Here is a 17,475-nt window from a genome sequence, read left to right on the forward strand (position 1 = left end):
CACAGTAGCCATGTGCCCCCCCAAATCCCATCTCTGCCAGGTCCTAGAATGCAACAAACTAAACCAAACTTTTAATGCTAACATAATTTTTGTAAAATGCCCTCCTAGTGAAGTTTCCTGCATTTTTTTACTGCAGGAAAAAATATAAAGTTTTCACATTTTTTCTTATTTTTACATATAAAAGTAGTGAAGTTCATTTTCATTTCTAAGCATAGGAAAATGAATGGGGTAGAAGGGAACAGTTTTGAAGGAAAAACAAGAAAAAAAAACATGGAGAAAGAGCTAGTTCTGTATATTTTTTAGGAAAGCCATTTTCTGAGCAGTAGTTGGCCTGGAAGATACCTTTTTCTGTCGAATCTGCAGAGGGAGAACATAAAGCACCTCTTCCCAGCAAGAAGAGAGAAGAGAAGAGGAGGCAATAAAAACAGTTATCCTGGAAATACAGCCCTTGTTTGAGGCTGCTGTCTCCTAATAATAAGAAACACATGGAACTGTCCTTATTTGGAGTATCTTATTGACACAATAGGCAGAAAATCTCCCAATATTAGATATTGTATTTGTTCAAGGAAAACACTATAGTAAAGATAATATCTTTGAAATAGAAATGGGAGAGAAATTTAATCATTACTAAAGTAATGGAAAAAAATCTATCTAACTGAACAAAACTCTCAAATGTTTATTACATAATTTTAAGCTACAGTTTACGAACAAAAATCAGTTTCCAAACAAATTAATAAAGAGCACAATAAACTAGAGATAATTTGCATGTCAGTCTCACAAATGTAGCTTATAAAATTGTCTTTATTATATAGGTTTTTGCTTTTTATTTTGTTTGTAGTTACAGCAATTAAACTGTAAAAAAGGTATTGTTTTGCAAGATAAAAGATATCCCTAAAGAATTGTTTTTTAGTAAAAGATTTTAGGAATGACCACAAAAGGTTCTTCTTCCTTTTGTCTCTAGTTTCACCAGTTATAAATGTCCCAAAAGGGCTCTAGTGACTTTGACGATCTCAATTTGTCAACACTAGATAAATATTTTATAAAATGAATGTGGGTAGAAGTCAGAGGATGTGCTATCATTTCATTTAATTTTGAAATAATTCTAACCCCCTGTCAATATCAGAAGATTGCACATGGTTAGAAACTAAGGAAAATATTTTAAAAGAGATTACTAGTGAGGTTTGTATAAATTATTGAGATATTTTCTCTGATCTTATCCTACAACAGAATTTTGTCTTGGGAAAAAAGTCAATAACTCCATCTTTATTCTGTGCAGTATTTCTCCTTGCTAAGCACTTCTGAAGTTCTCACATTTCCTGTGATTTTGCTGCTTTAAATAACTGTTTTCTAATCCAAAGCTAAAGATGTCATAAATGTAGAAGCAATCACAGTGTGACATCAACAATACTAACTGTATAATATTTAAACAGAAATTTTAAATTTTTATTTAATATTAATTTTAGAGGAAAATTCTTAATTTGTATAATTAATAATAGCTCATATTTTGTATCATTTATTTCACAATTTTTCCCTCCAAATCGACTTGTCACTCATTAAATGTTCAAGGTCTCTGAAGAAAAATTTAAATCTTAATAGCAATGAATAAGTCACACTCTTAAAAATCTCATTACAACCTTAACTCTAGAAGGGAGGATATAGTTAACTATGGCTGGTTTGGGCTCCCATTTGGGAATCTGGGGGCCTAGCTCCTGAAGTACTAAAAGAATAACTCTACAAGCCCATTTCACACATCAGTCAATTTCATGACATGAATGATGTGCAAAGCTTTCTAGCAAATGTCCAATAAAAGTTTTTTCCCTCAAAACAAAAGTACATATAAAATATACATTAAAATTTACATTTCTATTTATTCTGTTTTCTTCTTAATAGGATTTAAAGAAGCTAGGTAGTATATAATAGAATCTGCAATATTTGCATTTCAGATACTTTGGGGAAACGTGTCAAGTTATAAATAATAGATACATAATGATACAATATGCAAATAGTTTTCTAGTTTTGTTTGTAGGTATAAATAACCTGTATTAGATTAATATATTGGTTAATACAATGGCTAAGACTAGTATGCTTTAAGATTCATAATTGGGTGACAGACAAATATGTTAAGAAACTAAATAAATTATTGTATTTTTAAGAGATGAATACGCTTAATGCCTAAAGACAGGCACTTCATAATATCTGAGTTTATAATTATAAAACCTTTGGTATATTGCTCTATGGGAATTTCAAATATCTGTGAATTTTAAAAAATCGTATAACTTCCCCAAAGATGTGGAAAAGAGAAAAACCACCTTTTAGCTCCAAATTCAGTGAGAAATAAAAAGTTAATCATTAAGCTTCTAATATTCAAAATTGTATTATGGATTCTGCAACAACACAAAAGGCTGAAAAGCAAGGTCAAATAGAGAGTGATGGACTTGCTAAGTCTCTTTACTTTGTCATCCTTTATATATTAAAGGATGAATGCGCTTGAAAAGAATACAAATAGACTGAAAGTAAAAGGATGGACAATAACATTATGCAAACAGTAACCACAAGAAAACTGGACTGGCTGTACTAATATCAGACAAAAATATCTTAAAACAAAAAAAAAATGTTACTAGAGACAAAGAGAGACATTTTATAACAATAAAAGTTTCGATCCATGAGGAAGATATACACCTAATAACACAGCACAAAAATACATGAAGCAAAATCTGAGAGAAACAAAGGGGAAAAAAAATACATACTTCAAGAGTAATAGTTGGGGACTTCAATACTCCACTTACAACATGAATAGAAAAATGGGCAGAAAATCATCAAGGAAACAGAGCCAGAACAACACACTATAAACCAACTTGACTTAACGGACATCTATAGAACACTCTACCCAACAACAGCAGAATATAAATTCTTCTGGAGTGCACATGGAACATTTTCCAGGATGGACAATACATTAGACCATAAGACAAACCTCAATAAATTTGAAAAGATAAAAATTATACAAAGTATGTTCTCTGACTGTAATAGAATGAATATATAAATCAATAGCAGAAAGAAATTTAAGAAACTTACAAATACGTGGAAATTAAACAACCGATAAAAGCAAGAGGTCAAAGAAATGAAAATAGAATGAGAAAATACATTGAAAAGGATTAAAAGAAAGATACAACACACCAAAATTTATGGGATGCTGCTAAAGTAGTGTTAGAGGAAAATTATAGATATATATGCCTATATTAAAAAAGAAAAAGATCCCGATATAATGAACTAATCTTTCGCCTGAAGGCTGGAAAAAGAACAACATACTAAATCTAAAGGAAGAAGGTAAGAAATTTTAAAGACTAAAGAAGACATTAATGAAATTGAGAATAGAAAAACAGTAGAGAAAAATCAATGAAACCAAAAGCTGGTTCTTTGAAAAAAATCAACAAAGGTGACATACTTCTGGGTTTGCTGAGAAAAAAAGAGAGAAGACTCATTTACTAGAATCAAAATGAAACAGTGCACACCACTACAGATCTTATTAAGGAATACTATTACAGTTGCATGCCAGTACATTAGATAACTTATATAAAATTGAGAAATTCCTAAAAAGACACAAAGTACAAAACTGATTCAAGAAAAAGTAAGCAATCCAAATAGATTTATATCATGTGAAAAGACTGAATCAGTTTAAAAAAAGAAAAAAAGAAACATCCAAAAAGAAAAGACCAGGTCTAGATGGCATCAATGTTCAATTCTACCTAACATTTAAAGAATAATACCAATTCTTCACAAACATTTCCAAAAAATAGAAAAAGATGGAATACTTCCAGACTCATTCTATGAGCCCAGTATTACCCTGATACCAAAGCCAGAAAATGATATCGCAGGGGAAAAAAAGCCTATGAACCAATGTATCTTTTGAATATAGATACAAAAGTCCTCAGCAAAATACTAGCAAATCAAATCCAGAAATACAGACAAAGAATTATAAACCATGACCAAGTAGGATTTATCCTAGGCATGCAAGGTTGATTCAACATCCAAAAATGAATTAAGGTAATATACCATATTAACAGAATAAAAAACAAAATATGTGCTTCTCAATAGACACAGAAAAATCACTTGAAAAAAATCTAACACATTATGATAAAAAACTAGGAACAGAAGAAGGGCACTTGCTCAACCCAATAAAGGAAATCTACAAAAAACCACGTAGCCACAACATACCTGATGGAGAAAGACTAGATGCTTTCTCATAAGATCAGGAACAAGACAAGGATATCCACTCTCACCACTTCTATTCAACACTGTACTTGAGGTTGTAACCAGGACAACTAGGCAAGATAAATAAATAAAGATATCCAGATTGGAAAGAAAGAAGTAAAACTATCTTTATTCACAGATGACCTAACTTTTTATGTAAAACTCCTAAGAAATCCACTAAAAAACACAACAAAATATTAACACTAGTGAACAAGTTCAGCAAGGCTTTAGGATATAAAATCAAGATGCAAAATGTGATTTTATTCTTTTTTTAAAATTCACATACCATAAAATTTACCATTTCTAAATGTAGAATTCAGTATGGGGTGTTTTTTTTTCTTTTTGCATATTCACAAAGTTGTATACCACAATCAAGTTTAGAATATTTTCATCACCCCAAAAAGACACCTGTATCATTAGCAGTCACTCCTGCCCATTCCCCTCTACCTCCAGCCACTGGCAACCACTAATTTTTTTGTCTCTATGGATTTACCTACTCTACTCTAGACATTTTATATAAAAGCAATTATATAATATGTGGCATTTTGTCTCTGGCTTTACCATGTTTTCAAGTTTCATCCATGTTGCAGTACTTCATTCCTACTTATGGCCAAATAGTATTCCACTGGATATACCACATTTTGTTTACCCATTCATTCATCATTTGATGGGCATTTGGGTTGTTTCCACTTTTTGCCTATTATGAATAATGCTGAAGTGGACCTTAATGAACAAATTTTTGTGTGAACATATGCTATTTCATTCACTAGGGGCAGTAGAGATAGCCCAATAGTTAAGGATGTTAGAATCTGAAGCCACCTTGCATGTGTTCAAAGTCTGGCTCTGCTACTTAATAGTATGTGACTTTGGGTAAATGGCCTAGCATATATGTGACTCAGTTTTCTTACTTGTAAAATAGGGTAATAATAATATTTATCCTGTGGGTATTGTGAGAATTAAATGATTTAATGTGGGTAATGTATTTTAAAGTGCTTAGAATAATGCCTACACATAGTAGATGCTTTCTACATTTGCTGTGTTAAAATAAGCCGGCAAGGTTATTACCTTTTCTATTTCACAAATGAAGAAACTGGGAGTTGCCTAAAGTTTTATGGGCCTTAGGGTGGTTAATTATATTCTTAAACATGTGCAGTAAATAGACTAAGAAAGAAATTAAGCAAACAATTCCATTTATAATAGTTTCAAAAGAACAAATACTTAGGGATAAATTTAACAAAAGCACAAAACTTATATTCTGAATATAACAAACACTGTTGAAAGAAATTAAAGACCTAAGTATTTAAATGGAAATTCATCCATGTTCGTGGATCTGAAAATTTAATGTTGTTAAGTTGGCAATACTCCCCAGATTTACATGCAGATTCATCACAGCTCCTAACAATACCAGCTGACTCTTTTGTAAAGAATGACAAACTAATTGTAAAATTCATATGGAATTTCAGGGGACCAGAATAGCTAAACTAATCTTGAAAAAGAAGAACAAAACAGGAGGCCTCACATTTTCTCATTTCAAAATTTACTATAGAGCTACAGTAATCAAGAACGTTTAGTGGTGGCATGAGGAGAGACATAGATTGGTGAATAAAATTGACAGTCCAGAAATAAACCCATGTACGTATGGTTTTTAACTGATTTTTGAGACGGGTACCCAAATCAGTCAATGGGGAAATGACAGTCTTTTCAACAAAACTGGATATCCACGTGCAATATAATGAAATTGGACCCTTTGGTTATACCATATACAAAGTTAATTCAAAATGGATCAAAGACCAAAAGACAAGAACTAAAACTAAAAGACTTAGGAAAAATATTGGGGTAAATCTTCATGACTGTAGATTTGGCAATGGATTTCAAGATATGACAACAAAGCACAAGCAACAAAAGATAGACAAACTGGACTTCATCAAAATTAGCAACTTCCGTGCTTCAAAGGACATTACCAAGAAAGTGAAAAGACAACCCACAGAATGGGAGAAAATAACTGCAAATCCACATGTCTGCTAAGATAATTGTATTTAGACTATACAAATAACACATACAACTCAATAACAAAAAGGCCAATGACCCAATTAAAAAATTGGCAAAGTATTTGCGTAGGTATTTCTCCAACGAAGATATGTAAATGTTCAATAAACACATGAAAAATTGCTGACATCATTGACCGCCAGAGAAATGCAAATCAAACCACAATGAGACGTCACTTCACACCCACTAGAATGGCTAGAATCAAAATTTCAGATAAAAAAACGTTTTTTCAGATAATAAGCGCTGACGAGGCTGTGGATAAATTAAAACCCTCGTACACTGCTGCAGGAGTGTAAAACAGTGCGGCCACTTTGGAAAACAGTCTGGCTATTCCTGAAATGGTTAAACAGAGTTACCCTATGATCCAATAACTCCACTCCTAGGTATATTTCTAAAAGAAATGAAAATGTGTCCATACAAAAACTTATACCCAGATGTTTACAGCAGCATTATTTACAATAGCCATAAGGTAAAAACAATCCAAATGTTCACAAACTGATCGATTTATATACAAAACGTGGTATGTACTTATAATGGAATATTATTCCATCACAAAAAGAGAGGAAGTACTGATATGTGTTAGAACATGAGGAACCTTGAAAACATTATGCTAAATGAAAGAAGTCAGTCACAAAAGACAATCTGTTATATGATTCCATTTAGATAAAATATCCTGAATAGGTAAATCTATAGAGCAGAAAGTAGATTAGTGATTGCTTGTAGTTGGGAGGGTGGAGAGGGTGAAGGAGGGTGTAAGGGGAGGATAGCTAGAGTGTGGTATTTCTTTTCAAGGTGATAAAAATGTTCTAAAATTGACTATAGTAATGGTTGCACATATTTTTGAATATACATAAACCCATAGGTCACTGTGTCCTGTAAGAAACCACTGTACACTGTAAATGAATGATTTGTATGATATATGAACTATATCTTAATAAAGCTATTTGAAAAAGTCTCGTGTGCTCCATTTGTCTCCACTTTTATCTCTACTACATTAACATAAAGAAGTTTAGCATAAACTTTATTATCAACTTTACCACAATAGGAGCTTAGAACATGGCAATGGTTAATATTCACCTTTAGTAGAGAGATTACAAGGCTATTATATAGGGCAAGAAGTCGTTATGTGATCTATAGTAAACACTGAAGTAAATTCCTTTATAAATATTGGTCATTTTTCTGAAAACATATCGTCTAACTGTTGTAAGTACATATTATATATTATTACATGTATTTTTTGAAAAGTTCTTCATGAAGATCTACTTAATGTGTAAGCAACCAAAGATGGCACAGATCAATGCTAGCTTGTTGAGGTCTATCATTTTAGGAAATAATTGTGTTCTAATATTCTTTGTACAGTTTTCAGGGTGAGTGCTGCTCTCCCTTCCTCTTTTACAGAGCAAACTTACCTTAGCAAACTAGATTAAGATCAAGATGATAAAATAAAATTATATCCTGAACACTTATAAATTAGGGGTAAAATGCTAATCAATTTATTATTTCCGGGGGTCGGGAGGGAGTGGTGCAGAAATCGTGCAGTTTGGAACTGAACTCCTTTCGGATATTTCAGATCCAGTTGTCGCTAGGATGCCTGGAAGATCCAGCAAAAGTTTCTTATGGTAATAAAGGGACATTAAGGAGCGGATATCAGCAGGAAACAAAGGAACAAAAAAGTGACTGAGGGTCTTAAGAGCAGAAAAATAGGAGGCAACAGTCGCCTGTGCACAAAGGAAAACTGAAGAGTGCCAAGGCTGTAAAGTGACCATTTCAAAGAAGGCGGTAGGACAGGGAGGAGGTTGGTATGGGACAAGTATTAGATGCGGCCCTAAAGATGCACAGGCACGCTCCACGTGTCATCCGGGAAGTTAGCCTCCCTCCTCCAAAGGCCCAGGTGGCGCCCCTGCGCTGCCTTAACGCCCGTGCCCTACCTGGCCGACCTTTCCCGGCCGCCAGGAGCATCAGTGCCAGCGTCAGCACCCGGACTCCATCAAGCATCGCTACTGCCGCAGGTGGGACGAAGGCGTCGCTGATCCCTGGCCAAGGGTGCGGGCAGGAGGGTGCCACAGCAGCCTCTTTGTCCTCCTATCACAGAACTCAGTCCGTTCCTGCTCGCCCTTCAGGGTTGCCGCGCGTCCTTGCTGTGGGGTGCGCTGGTCTTTTCCAGGGATAACCCAGCGAGCCTGGTGGCGCCTTCCTCCCAAACCCCGCCCACCCGCCGGAAAGCCACGCCCAACTGTCCCCGAGACCGCCGTGCGCCCTGCGTGTCCTGGCTGTGGCTTCACCACCCTGGTTGTCAACAGCAGTCGCACATTCTCGGGGAAGCCTCCCAGGATGTAACGGCATCCCGCGTCTCGCTGTTCTAACAAATGCTTTAGGAAAACTTGGTATTCCTAGAAACTGTTCTGATGGACCGCCAATAAAAGAAGGCTTGCAAGTTTCTCTTGGCAGGGAGAGGGCCCCTGATCATACCTGCAGATGGACTCTTCACCTGGTAATTGGGGTTGCTGGTTTGCCTCCACAGGTGCTTCTCAGAAGTTGCACCTGCCACTTTCGGCCTCAGTGTGAACGATGGAAGGAGGAAGTAGAGATTACTGCTGCAACAGTAGTAGCTCTTTTCCTCTGTCTATATGGCAGGTTTTTCAGAAGTGAACTGGAGGGCGTTTAGACATTTTCCAAATACGTGGGCACAGTCATCATGTATTTGCTGATGATTCCCAGAGCTCTCTCAGTTGTCCAGTGGTGACCCAGTGACTCAGGAGTTTTCAACACATGGTTACATGACTCCCAGGGTTGCCCTGGGGATGGTTTCCAATCCACAGTTGTCTTCAGATGTGTGGTTGCTTCTGCAGAGGGAAGGGGCCTTTTTTTCTTCTTCTTCTTAACCGATTCTTCATCTTTTTACGTCTTTAAACGAAACCTCACTCTTCTAGTTTTTCTCTGGTATTCTCAGTTCTTGAGTCCTTTTATCCATCACCTGAGACTTCACCCTTAGAGCCTGTACCTGAGGGGAAAGAAGACACTGGTCAACAGATACAGATACAGATACAGATACAGATACAGATAGATACAGGTAGTCCTGGAGTCCTGGTGAGCATCAGGGTTCAGGCCACAGTTCCATTTATAGATTTGGACGATTAAAGCATGGACTATGTATGGTGATAAAGACAGCAGGTGCCCAAATGTATAAAAAAGTTCTTTTAAAAATTGTTTATAGTTTGTTTGAAAGAAATTACCATTTAAAAGTTTAAAAACTGTTTCCAAACGTATGAGTATTAGTCCATCTTGGAAAAAATTTCTTTGTGCTGTGCAAAACTTGTGTTTAGCCCCCTTTTAGATGCAGAAAAGGCATCCAATCTTCCAGGAAAAAACTGAAACATAAGTTTTTAGTGGGTGTGGAAGATGAGTCTCATCTTAAAGCCTAATTGTGGAAGAACAATTTAATGTGAGCAGGTTGAAAACCCAGAGAGTTTTTAGCTTCCATCTTTTGTTTCAGCTTATCAAAGCCCTAATAAAACTGGGACAGAAAAATAAACATCGATTTTTCTCAGTCTATCTGTGAAATCACCAGAAATAAGGTAATGGTTATAATCAGGATTAAATAACATCAGGCTTTTTTGTAAATTTATTGTCCAGCAATATCTGTAGAAATGCAATCAACTTTTATACTTTCCTGGAGGACAACATCACTTGCCTAACTTCCAGCAAACCCTGAGCATACAATGTGAAGTATAATATGTCTCATTTTCCCCTTCAGTTTTGGTTGATGAATACCAGTTTATGAGTTTACAATAGACTTGTAACAGAGAACAGATTTTCCTCCATGTAAGTGAGTTAAGATGGAAAAAAACCTGAAAACAACTTAATTGTTTTTCAGATCTCAATAGTAAATTCATCTAAACTGGCTTGAGTCTGCAAGAATATACTGAATAAAAATTAGTTACAGGACTGTGGGAAAAACAAAAAGTAATAAAAATAATGTTTTAACATACATTATGTAGTGAGATTCATCAAAATTTGGTATAATGTTCAAATTTTTAAAACTTTTTAATCTTTGAAAAGCAGGATAAAGAATGGAGGCATGGTACTCTAATTATAAATACCAGTGGTACGTGTAAAATGCAGTAAATACCACTGAGAGAGAAATAATACAGAATGTCTGTGTGGAAGATAAAATGAAGCCAAGTACAGTATAACTTGAGTGAAAGGAAACACTAATCAGGAGAAAATTTCAAAGGATAATTTCCTTGAAAAAGGAAATAACTCAGCTCTTCTCAGGTTCATTTGCAAAATTATGCTGAACTTATATGAGTAAATCCCCCAAATTCAGGGGATAGAAAGACACAGTGATTAAGTGCACAAATCCTGAGGTTAGGACACCTGGGTTCTAATCCTAGATTTGCTACCTGTTTACTGACTGTGTCACCTTGGATGGCATTCTGAACTTCTTTTTTTTGTGCCATGGGAATGATGGTAATAATACCTACCCCGTAGAGTTTAAGAAACAATAGTGTATGGGATTTCCCTGGTGGTCCAGTGGTAAAGAATCCACCTTACAATGCAGGGGACACGGTTCGATCCCTGGTCAGGGAACTAATATCCCACATGCTGCGGGGCAACTAAGCCTGCTCGCCACAACTACTGAGCTTGAGCGCCTCAACTACAGAGCCTGTGTGCCGCAAATTACAGAGCCCATGTGCCCTGGAGCCTAGGTGCCACAACTAGAGAGAAGCCCACCTGCCGCAACGAAAGATCCCGCACGCCTCAACAAAGATCCCGCGTGCCATAGCAGGACCCGATGCAGCAAAAAATAGATAAAATAAATAAATAATAAGTAAATTTTTTTTAAAAAAGAAATGGATTCATAAGACTGGCTGTTTTAAAAAAAGGAAACAATAGTGTATGTATGTGTGGGGTGGGGGTGGTGTGGAGGAGGAGGGGTCTGGAGAGAGAGCATTTAGGTAGTGTCTGGCATAGGGTAGCTACCATGAGTATACATAATAGTTTACAGATAATAAAACCAAGGTGCAATACCACATAACTATACTTGTCCTTTTGTTATAGAACGGTTCATCATTTCTCAGTGTTATCCTCTTACAGTGCTCAGGATAATTTGGAGTAACCTTACTGAGAAACACACATTTATATAATATATGAATTCCTTGGCCCGTGTATATTTTACTAAATGAGAGAGTCTGGGTCTCACCTGGATATATCTTTTTTTTTTTTTTTTTTTTTTTTTTTAGCAGGGGAAGAGGAGGTTTGATAGAAATGGCATTGGGGAAGAGAACAGTGTCATCAAATCAATTCTTGAGCTTCAAAAATTAATGTTTTGGCTTTGGCACTGAGTTTACATTCAGGAGGCCATTGCTCCCAGACAGAGACACTAAATGGGACAGACATTTTGCCCCCAACAGTAGTAAATTCCTTTTTCTTAATGAGGAGTCAGCTAGACACTTGATATATTAAAGAAAATTCACTGAAAGCATCCATTAACTGTGAATTTTATAATGCTTATTGTGGCATGTCTCTATGAAATAATGTAAATAAGCTGAGAGAGGGGAGCTGCATGCTTGGCATGAATGCTTGTTTTAAGAATCAATCTTTTGGGACTTCCCTGGTGGTGCAGTGGATGGGAATCTGCCTGCCAATGAAGGGGACACGGGTTTGATCCCTAGTCCGGGAAGATCCCACACGCCACAGAGCAACTAAGCCTGTGCGCCACAACTACTGAGCCTGCGCTCTAGAGCCCACGAGCCACAACTACTGAGCCCATGTGCTGCAACTACTGAAGCCCACATGCCTAGACCCTGTGCTCCGCAACAAGAGAAGCCACTGCAAGGAGAGGCCCACACAATGCAACAAAGAGTAGCCCCTGCTTGCCACAACTAGAGAAAGCCCGTGCACAGCAAAGAAGACCCAACACAGCCAAAAATAAATAAAATTAAATCTTAAAAAAAAATGAATGAATCTTTCTGCATCCATGTTCATAGAAGCATTATTCACAGCAGCTAAAACATGGATGAAACACAACTGTCCACTATGGATGAATGGTAAGCAAAGTGTAGTATATAGATACAATGCAATATTATTCAGCTTTAAAAAGGAAATTCTGATACAAGCTACAAACATGGATGAAGCTTGAAGATATGTGAAAGAAACCAATCAGAAAAGGACAGATACTGTATGATTCCACTTATATGAGGTACCTATAGTAGTCAAGTTCACAGAGACAGAAAGTAGAATGGTGGATGCCAGGGACTGGGGGAAGAGGACAATGGGGAGTTATTGTTGAATGAGAACAGAGTTTCAGTTTGGGAAGATGAAAAAGTTCTGGAGGTGGATGGTGGTGATGGTTGCAGACCAATGTGAATATACTTATTGTGACTGAACTGTACACTTAAAATGGTTAAAATGGTAAATTTATGTTATGTATACTTTGTCAAAATAGAAAAAAATAAAAAGAATGAGCCAAAGCAATCTTGAGAAAAAAGAACAAAGCTGGATGTATCATGCCTCTTTGACCTTAGACTATACTACAAAGCTACAGTCATCAAAACACCATGGTACTGGCACAAAAACAGACACAAAGATCAATGAAACAGAATAGAGGGTACATGTAAAAGAATGAAATTAGTACATTTTCTCACACCATATACAAAAATAAATTCAAAGTGGATAAGAGACCTAAATGTAAGACCTGAAACCATAAAACTCCTAGAAGAGAAAATAGAACACTCTTTAACATAAATCATAGTAATATTTTTTTTTGGATCTGTCTCCTAAGGCAAAATAAACAAAGGCAAAATAAACAAATGGGACCTACTTAAACTTAAAAGCTTTTGCACAGCAAAGGAAACAATTGGCAAAACGAAAAGACAACCTACTGAATGGGAGAAAATATTTGCAAATGATATGATGGATAAGGGGTTAATATCCAAAATATATAAACAGCTCGTATAACTCAATATCAAAAGACCAAATAATCCGATTAAAATTTTTCCAGAGACAATATACAGGTGGCCAAAAGACACATGAAAAGATGCTCAACATCACTAATCATCAGAGAAATGCAAATCAAACCCATAATGAGATATCACCTCACACCTGTCAGAATGTCTATCATCAAAAAGTCTGCAAATAACAAGTGTTGCTAAGGATGTGAAGAAAAGGGAATCCTGTTGGTGGGAATGTAAATTGGTGCAGTCACTATGGAAAACAGTATGGAGTTTCCTCAAAAAACTAAAAATAGAGCAACAATATGAGCCAGCAATTCCACTCCTGGGTATACATCTGAAGAAAACAAAAACACTACTTTGAAAAGGTACATTCACCGCAATGTTCACAGCAGCATTATTTACAATTGCCAAGATATGGAAGTGACCTAAGTGTCCATCAACAGATAAATGGGTAAAGAAGATGTGGTGCATGTATATATATATATATATATATATATATATAATTATATATATAATTGAATATTACTCAGCCAAAAACTAGAATGAAATTCTGCCATTTGCAACAACATGGGTGACCTAGAGAGTAATATGCTTAGTGAAATGTCATAAGTGAAATAAGTCTCATGAAATAAGTCATGAGAAAGACAAATACTGTATGTTATCACTTTCAAATGTATGTGGAATTTAAAAAATAAAACATACTGTGTGTTATCACTGTTAAATATATGTGGAATCAAAAAAAATAAATGAATATAGCAGAACAGAAACAGACTCAGATAAAGAGAACAAACTAGTGGTTACCAGTGGGGAGAAGGAAGGGGAGAGGGACAAAACAGGAACGGGGATTAAGAGGTACAAACTACTATGTATAAAATAAATAAGCAACAAAGATATATTGTTCAGCACAGGGAAATATAGCCATTATTTTATAATAACTTTAAATGGAGTATAATCTATACAAATACTGAATCACTTGGTGCATAGCTGAAACTAATATTGTAAATCAACTATTCTTACATTTAAAAAGTAAAATAAAATCAGATAAAATAAAAAGAATGTATCTTTCACTCATCGGCTAGAAAGAAAGCCCTTTATTTCAACATATCTCAATGTCATTGGCCCTAAGGAGGTTTCTTGAAAATGTTCAGCAGAATAGAAATGGTTCAACCCCTGACTGAGCTTACTTTTGACATAAATTCATATAGCGGTGACAACCTGATTACATATCAATCAACCATGCAAAATCACATAGATTGCAACACGGTGACCATGTTTTACCGCCTAAGCAGTTTTTCTATCTTGTAGATCAGTATATTTTACAGAAGACTGAGAAATTACTACTTTTCAAAGATTTTGTTTTTGTTATTTTTGTACAATAAAAACTTTTTAAATTATTTTTCTTCCAGTTTTATTGAAATATAGTTGACATACAGCACTGAATAAGTTTAAGGTATATAGCATAGTGATGTGATTTACATACATCATGATATGATTATCATAGTAAGTTTAGTGAACGTGCCTCATCTCACATAGATACAAAATAAAAGAAAAAAATTTTTTTCCTTGTTTTGAGAACTCTTAGGATTTACTCTCTTAGTAACTTCCATACATAACATATAGCAGTGTTAATTATATTTATCATGTTGTACATTACATCCCTAGTACTTATGTATTCTATAACTGAAAATTTGGGGGGGGGGGTTTGTTTTATTTTATTTTATTAGTTTTGGCCATGCAGCATGTGGGATCTTCATTCCCCGACCAGGGATCGAACCTGTGCCCCCTGTATTGGGAGCATGGAGTCTTAACCACTGGACCGCCAGGAAAGTTCCTGGAAGTTTGTATTTTTGACTACCTTCATCCAATTCCTAATCCCCCCACCCCCACCTCCAGTAACCACAAATCTAATCTCTTTTTCTAAGAGTCTGTGTGTTTGTTTGTTTGTTTGAAGTATAATTGACCTACAATACTATGCTAGTTTCTGGTGCACGAAGATAAAAGCAACTTTTAAAAATCATAATTTTCATACAAAAATGAACTTGTTTCAACTTACTATCTTTCACAGTGTGGTTTAAAAATAAGATTGGAATACTAAAATTCCTTTGAATGGAGTTGGAAAAGGTGTATATTTTCCCTTTCAACAGCCATCCATATACGTAAGCAATAATGTTTGCATCTGAAGTATATATTATACAATACCTTTATAATTGAAATGTATGGCTAGTGTCATGATTATACTTAAATGTTATTTAGGTTCTTCTGGAAGCCTTAAATAAAACGTTGTAGCAGGTGGTAAAGCTATGTGACATTTCTGTTTTTGTTTATATGATTTATGTTGTCATCCTTTTCTAAATCTCAAAGCATTTTGATCCTCAAAATTCTAACTTGTAATATATAATTAGTTAAATTCTTTAACTCTAGAAGGAATGCTTGGTAATATTGGAGCAGTAATTCCATTATTTATGAAATGGTTAGATTTACAAAACAATCTAATAGATGTCAGATATTTCATTTTTGTCCAACTGTCCCAAACACCCACTCTAGTCCAATTTGAAATAAGCCATATTTTTACAAGATGTAAAGTCATTTTTTAAAATAGCTTTATTGAGATGTAATTTACATAACAAAGAACTGACCTGTTTTTAGTGTATAATTCAGTGAATACTAGCATATTTACAGGTCTGTACAAACATTACAACAATCTAATTTTAGAACATTTCTGTCACTCTAAAGATAAACCTCTTGCCAACTTATAGTCTTTCTCCATCTCCAATCTCAAGCAACAACTAATCTCCTTTCTGTCTCTACATATTTGTTTTTTTTGGATATTCCACATAAATGGATCATATATGTTCTTTTGTGACTGGTTTCTTTCACTTTTTGAGATTGTATTGTAGCTTTATTAGTACCTTATTCCTTTTTTTACCCTTATTTATTTATTTTTTAAAGTATTATAAAATGTATTATTTAAATCACATGTAATTATAATGAAGATTATTTTAAAAGATTTATAAAAGCACTCATAATCTTACCAACTGGACACAATGGTGTTCGTTTTTCTTTCCAATCTTAATTCCTCCTTATGTATATTTTACTTTGCTGTTGGATTCTATACTTTTCGTCCAAACTCATTGTATAAATGCTTCTCCATATTAGCTGCTGTCTTTGCCTGCATTGTTGTTGTTGTTGTTTTTAATTTTTATTGGAGTATAGTTAATTTACAATGTTGTGTTAGTTTCAGGTGTACAGCAAAGTGAATCAGTTATACATACACATATATCCAATCTTTTTTAGGTTCTTTTCCCATACAGGCCATTACAGAGTACTGAGTGGAGTTCCCTGTGCTATTGTTTTAGAGGCTGCATCCCATTCCGGCTGAGGGAGATTTGTTATGGGCCAATGAACTGAACATGATTAGCAAGGGTGACTCAGGTCTGTTGTGGTCCTGTCACCCATTAGTGAATAGGTAAGGCTCTGGGGGAAGCTGAACCTGGCCCCTCCTGGCTTTGGGGGACTGTATCTGCCCTTGCTGCCCTACTGGGGATGAAGCCCTCAGGGTGCTTTATAAATGTTTGTAGCTGCCAGCAGGAAATACTCTTTCTTTAAGTGGGGAGGCAAGCCAAGTATTTTCCTCTTCTCTTCAACCTTGCAAGGAGCTGTTGGTTTCTTAAATCAGTTAAGCTAGGGCACAAAGGTTTAGATTTCTCATCTCTTACAAAGGTTTCCATTTCTTCCGGAAAGGGGATTTAATTTTACTGCTGTAGCAATTTTTCACCACAAGAATCTGCTTACTTCTTTTCCTGATACTGAAATGCCAGGTTTGGCACATTCTGGGCAGGTATAGGGCATCCCCCTCGAGCTACATTGCCCTCTGCTCTCCACCCATTTAAATCCCATTTCACATCATTCCATGCTCTCCTTGAAACTATCCTTGGCCTTTCACCCACATCCAGGTTTCTGACATCCTAAAACATTTCCTATTTGCTTATAAGTCACATTCTCCTAGAGGGCAGCATGATGTCATAAACAGACCCTTGACTGCAAAGCAAGATACTTCAAATCTTGTCCCATTGTTAACCCTCTGTGTGACCTCGGCTAAGTCTTTGCACCCCTTGGGCTTTAGCTGCTCCAATCCTTATTCCTTTTTATTGGCAATATTCCGTCGTATGGATATACTATATTTTGTTTATACGTTCTTCAGTTGATGGACATTTTGGGTTGTTTC

At 35.5% G+C, this 17,475-nt stretch overlaps 1 protein-coding gene across 1 annotated transcript in view; it reads right to left on the minus strand.

The window, feature by feature from the left end:
* The window catches only part of VWDE (von Willebrand factor D and EGF domains), a 42,104-nt gene extending 33,815 nt beyond the window's left edge, over positions 1-8,289 (minus strand). Inside the window, 1 exon segment of the mRNA XM_060156178.1 lies at positions 8,232-8,289. Coding sequence (XP_060012161.1) covers positions 8,232-8,289 — 58 coding nt within the window.
* Between the last annotated feature and the right edge of the window lie 9,186 nt (positions 8,290-17,475).

Source organism: Lagenorhynchus albirostris, chromosome 8, assembly GCF_949774975.1.
Source record: "Lagenorhynchus albirostris chromosome 8, mLagAlb1.1, whole genome shotgun sequence".
Lineage (NCBI taxonomy): Eukaryota > Metazoa > Chordata > Mammalia > Artiodactyla > Delphinidae > Lagenorhynchus > Lagenorhynchus albirostris.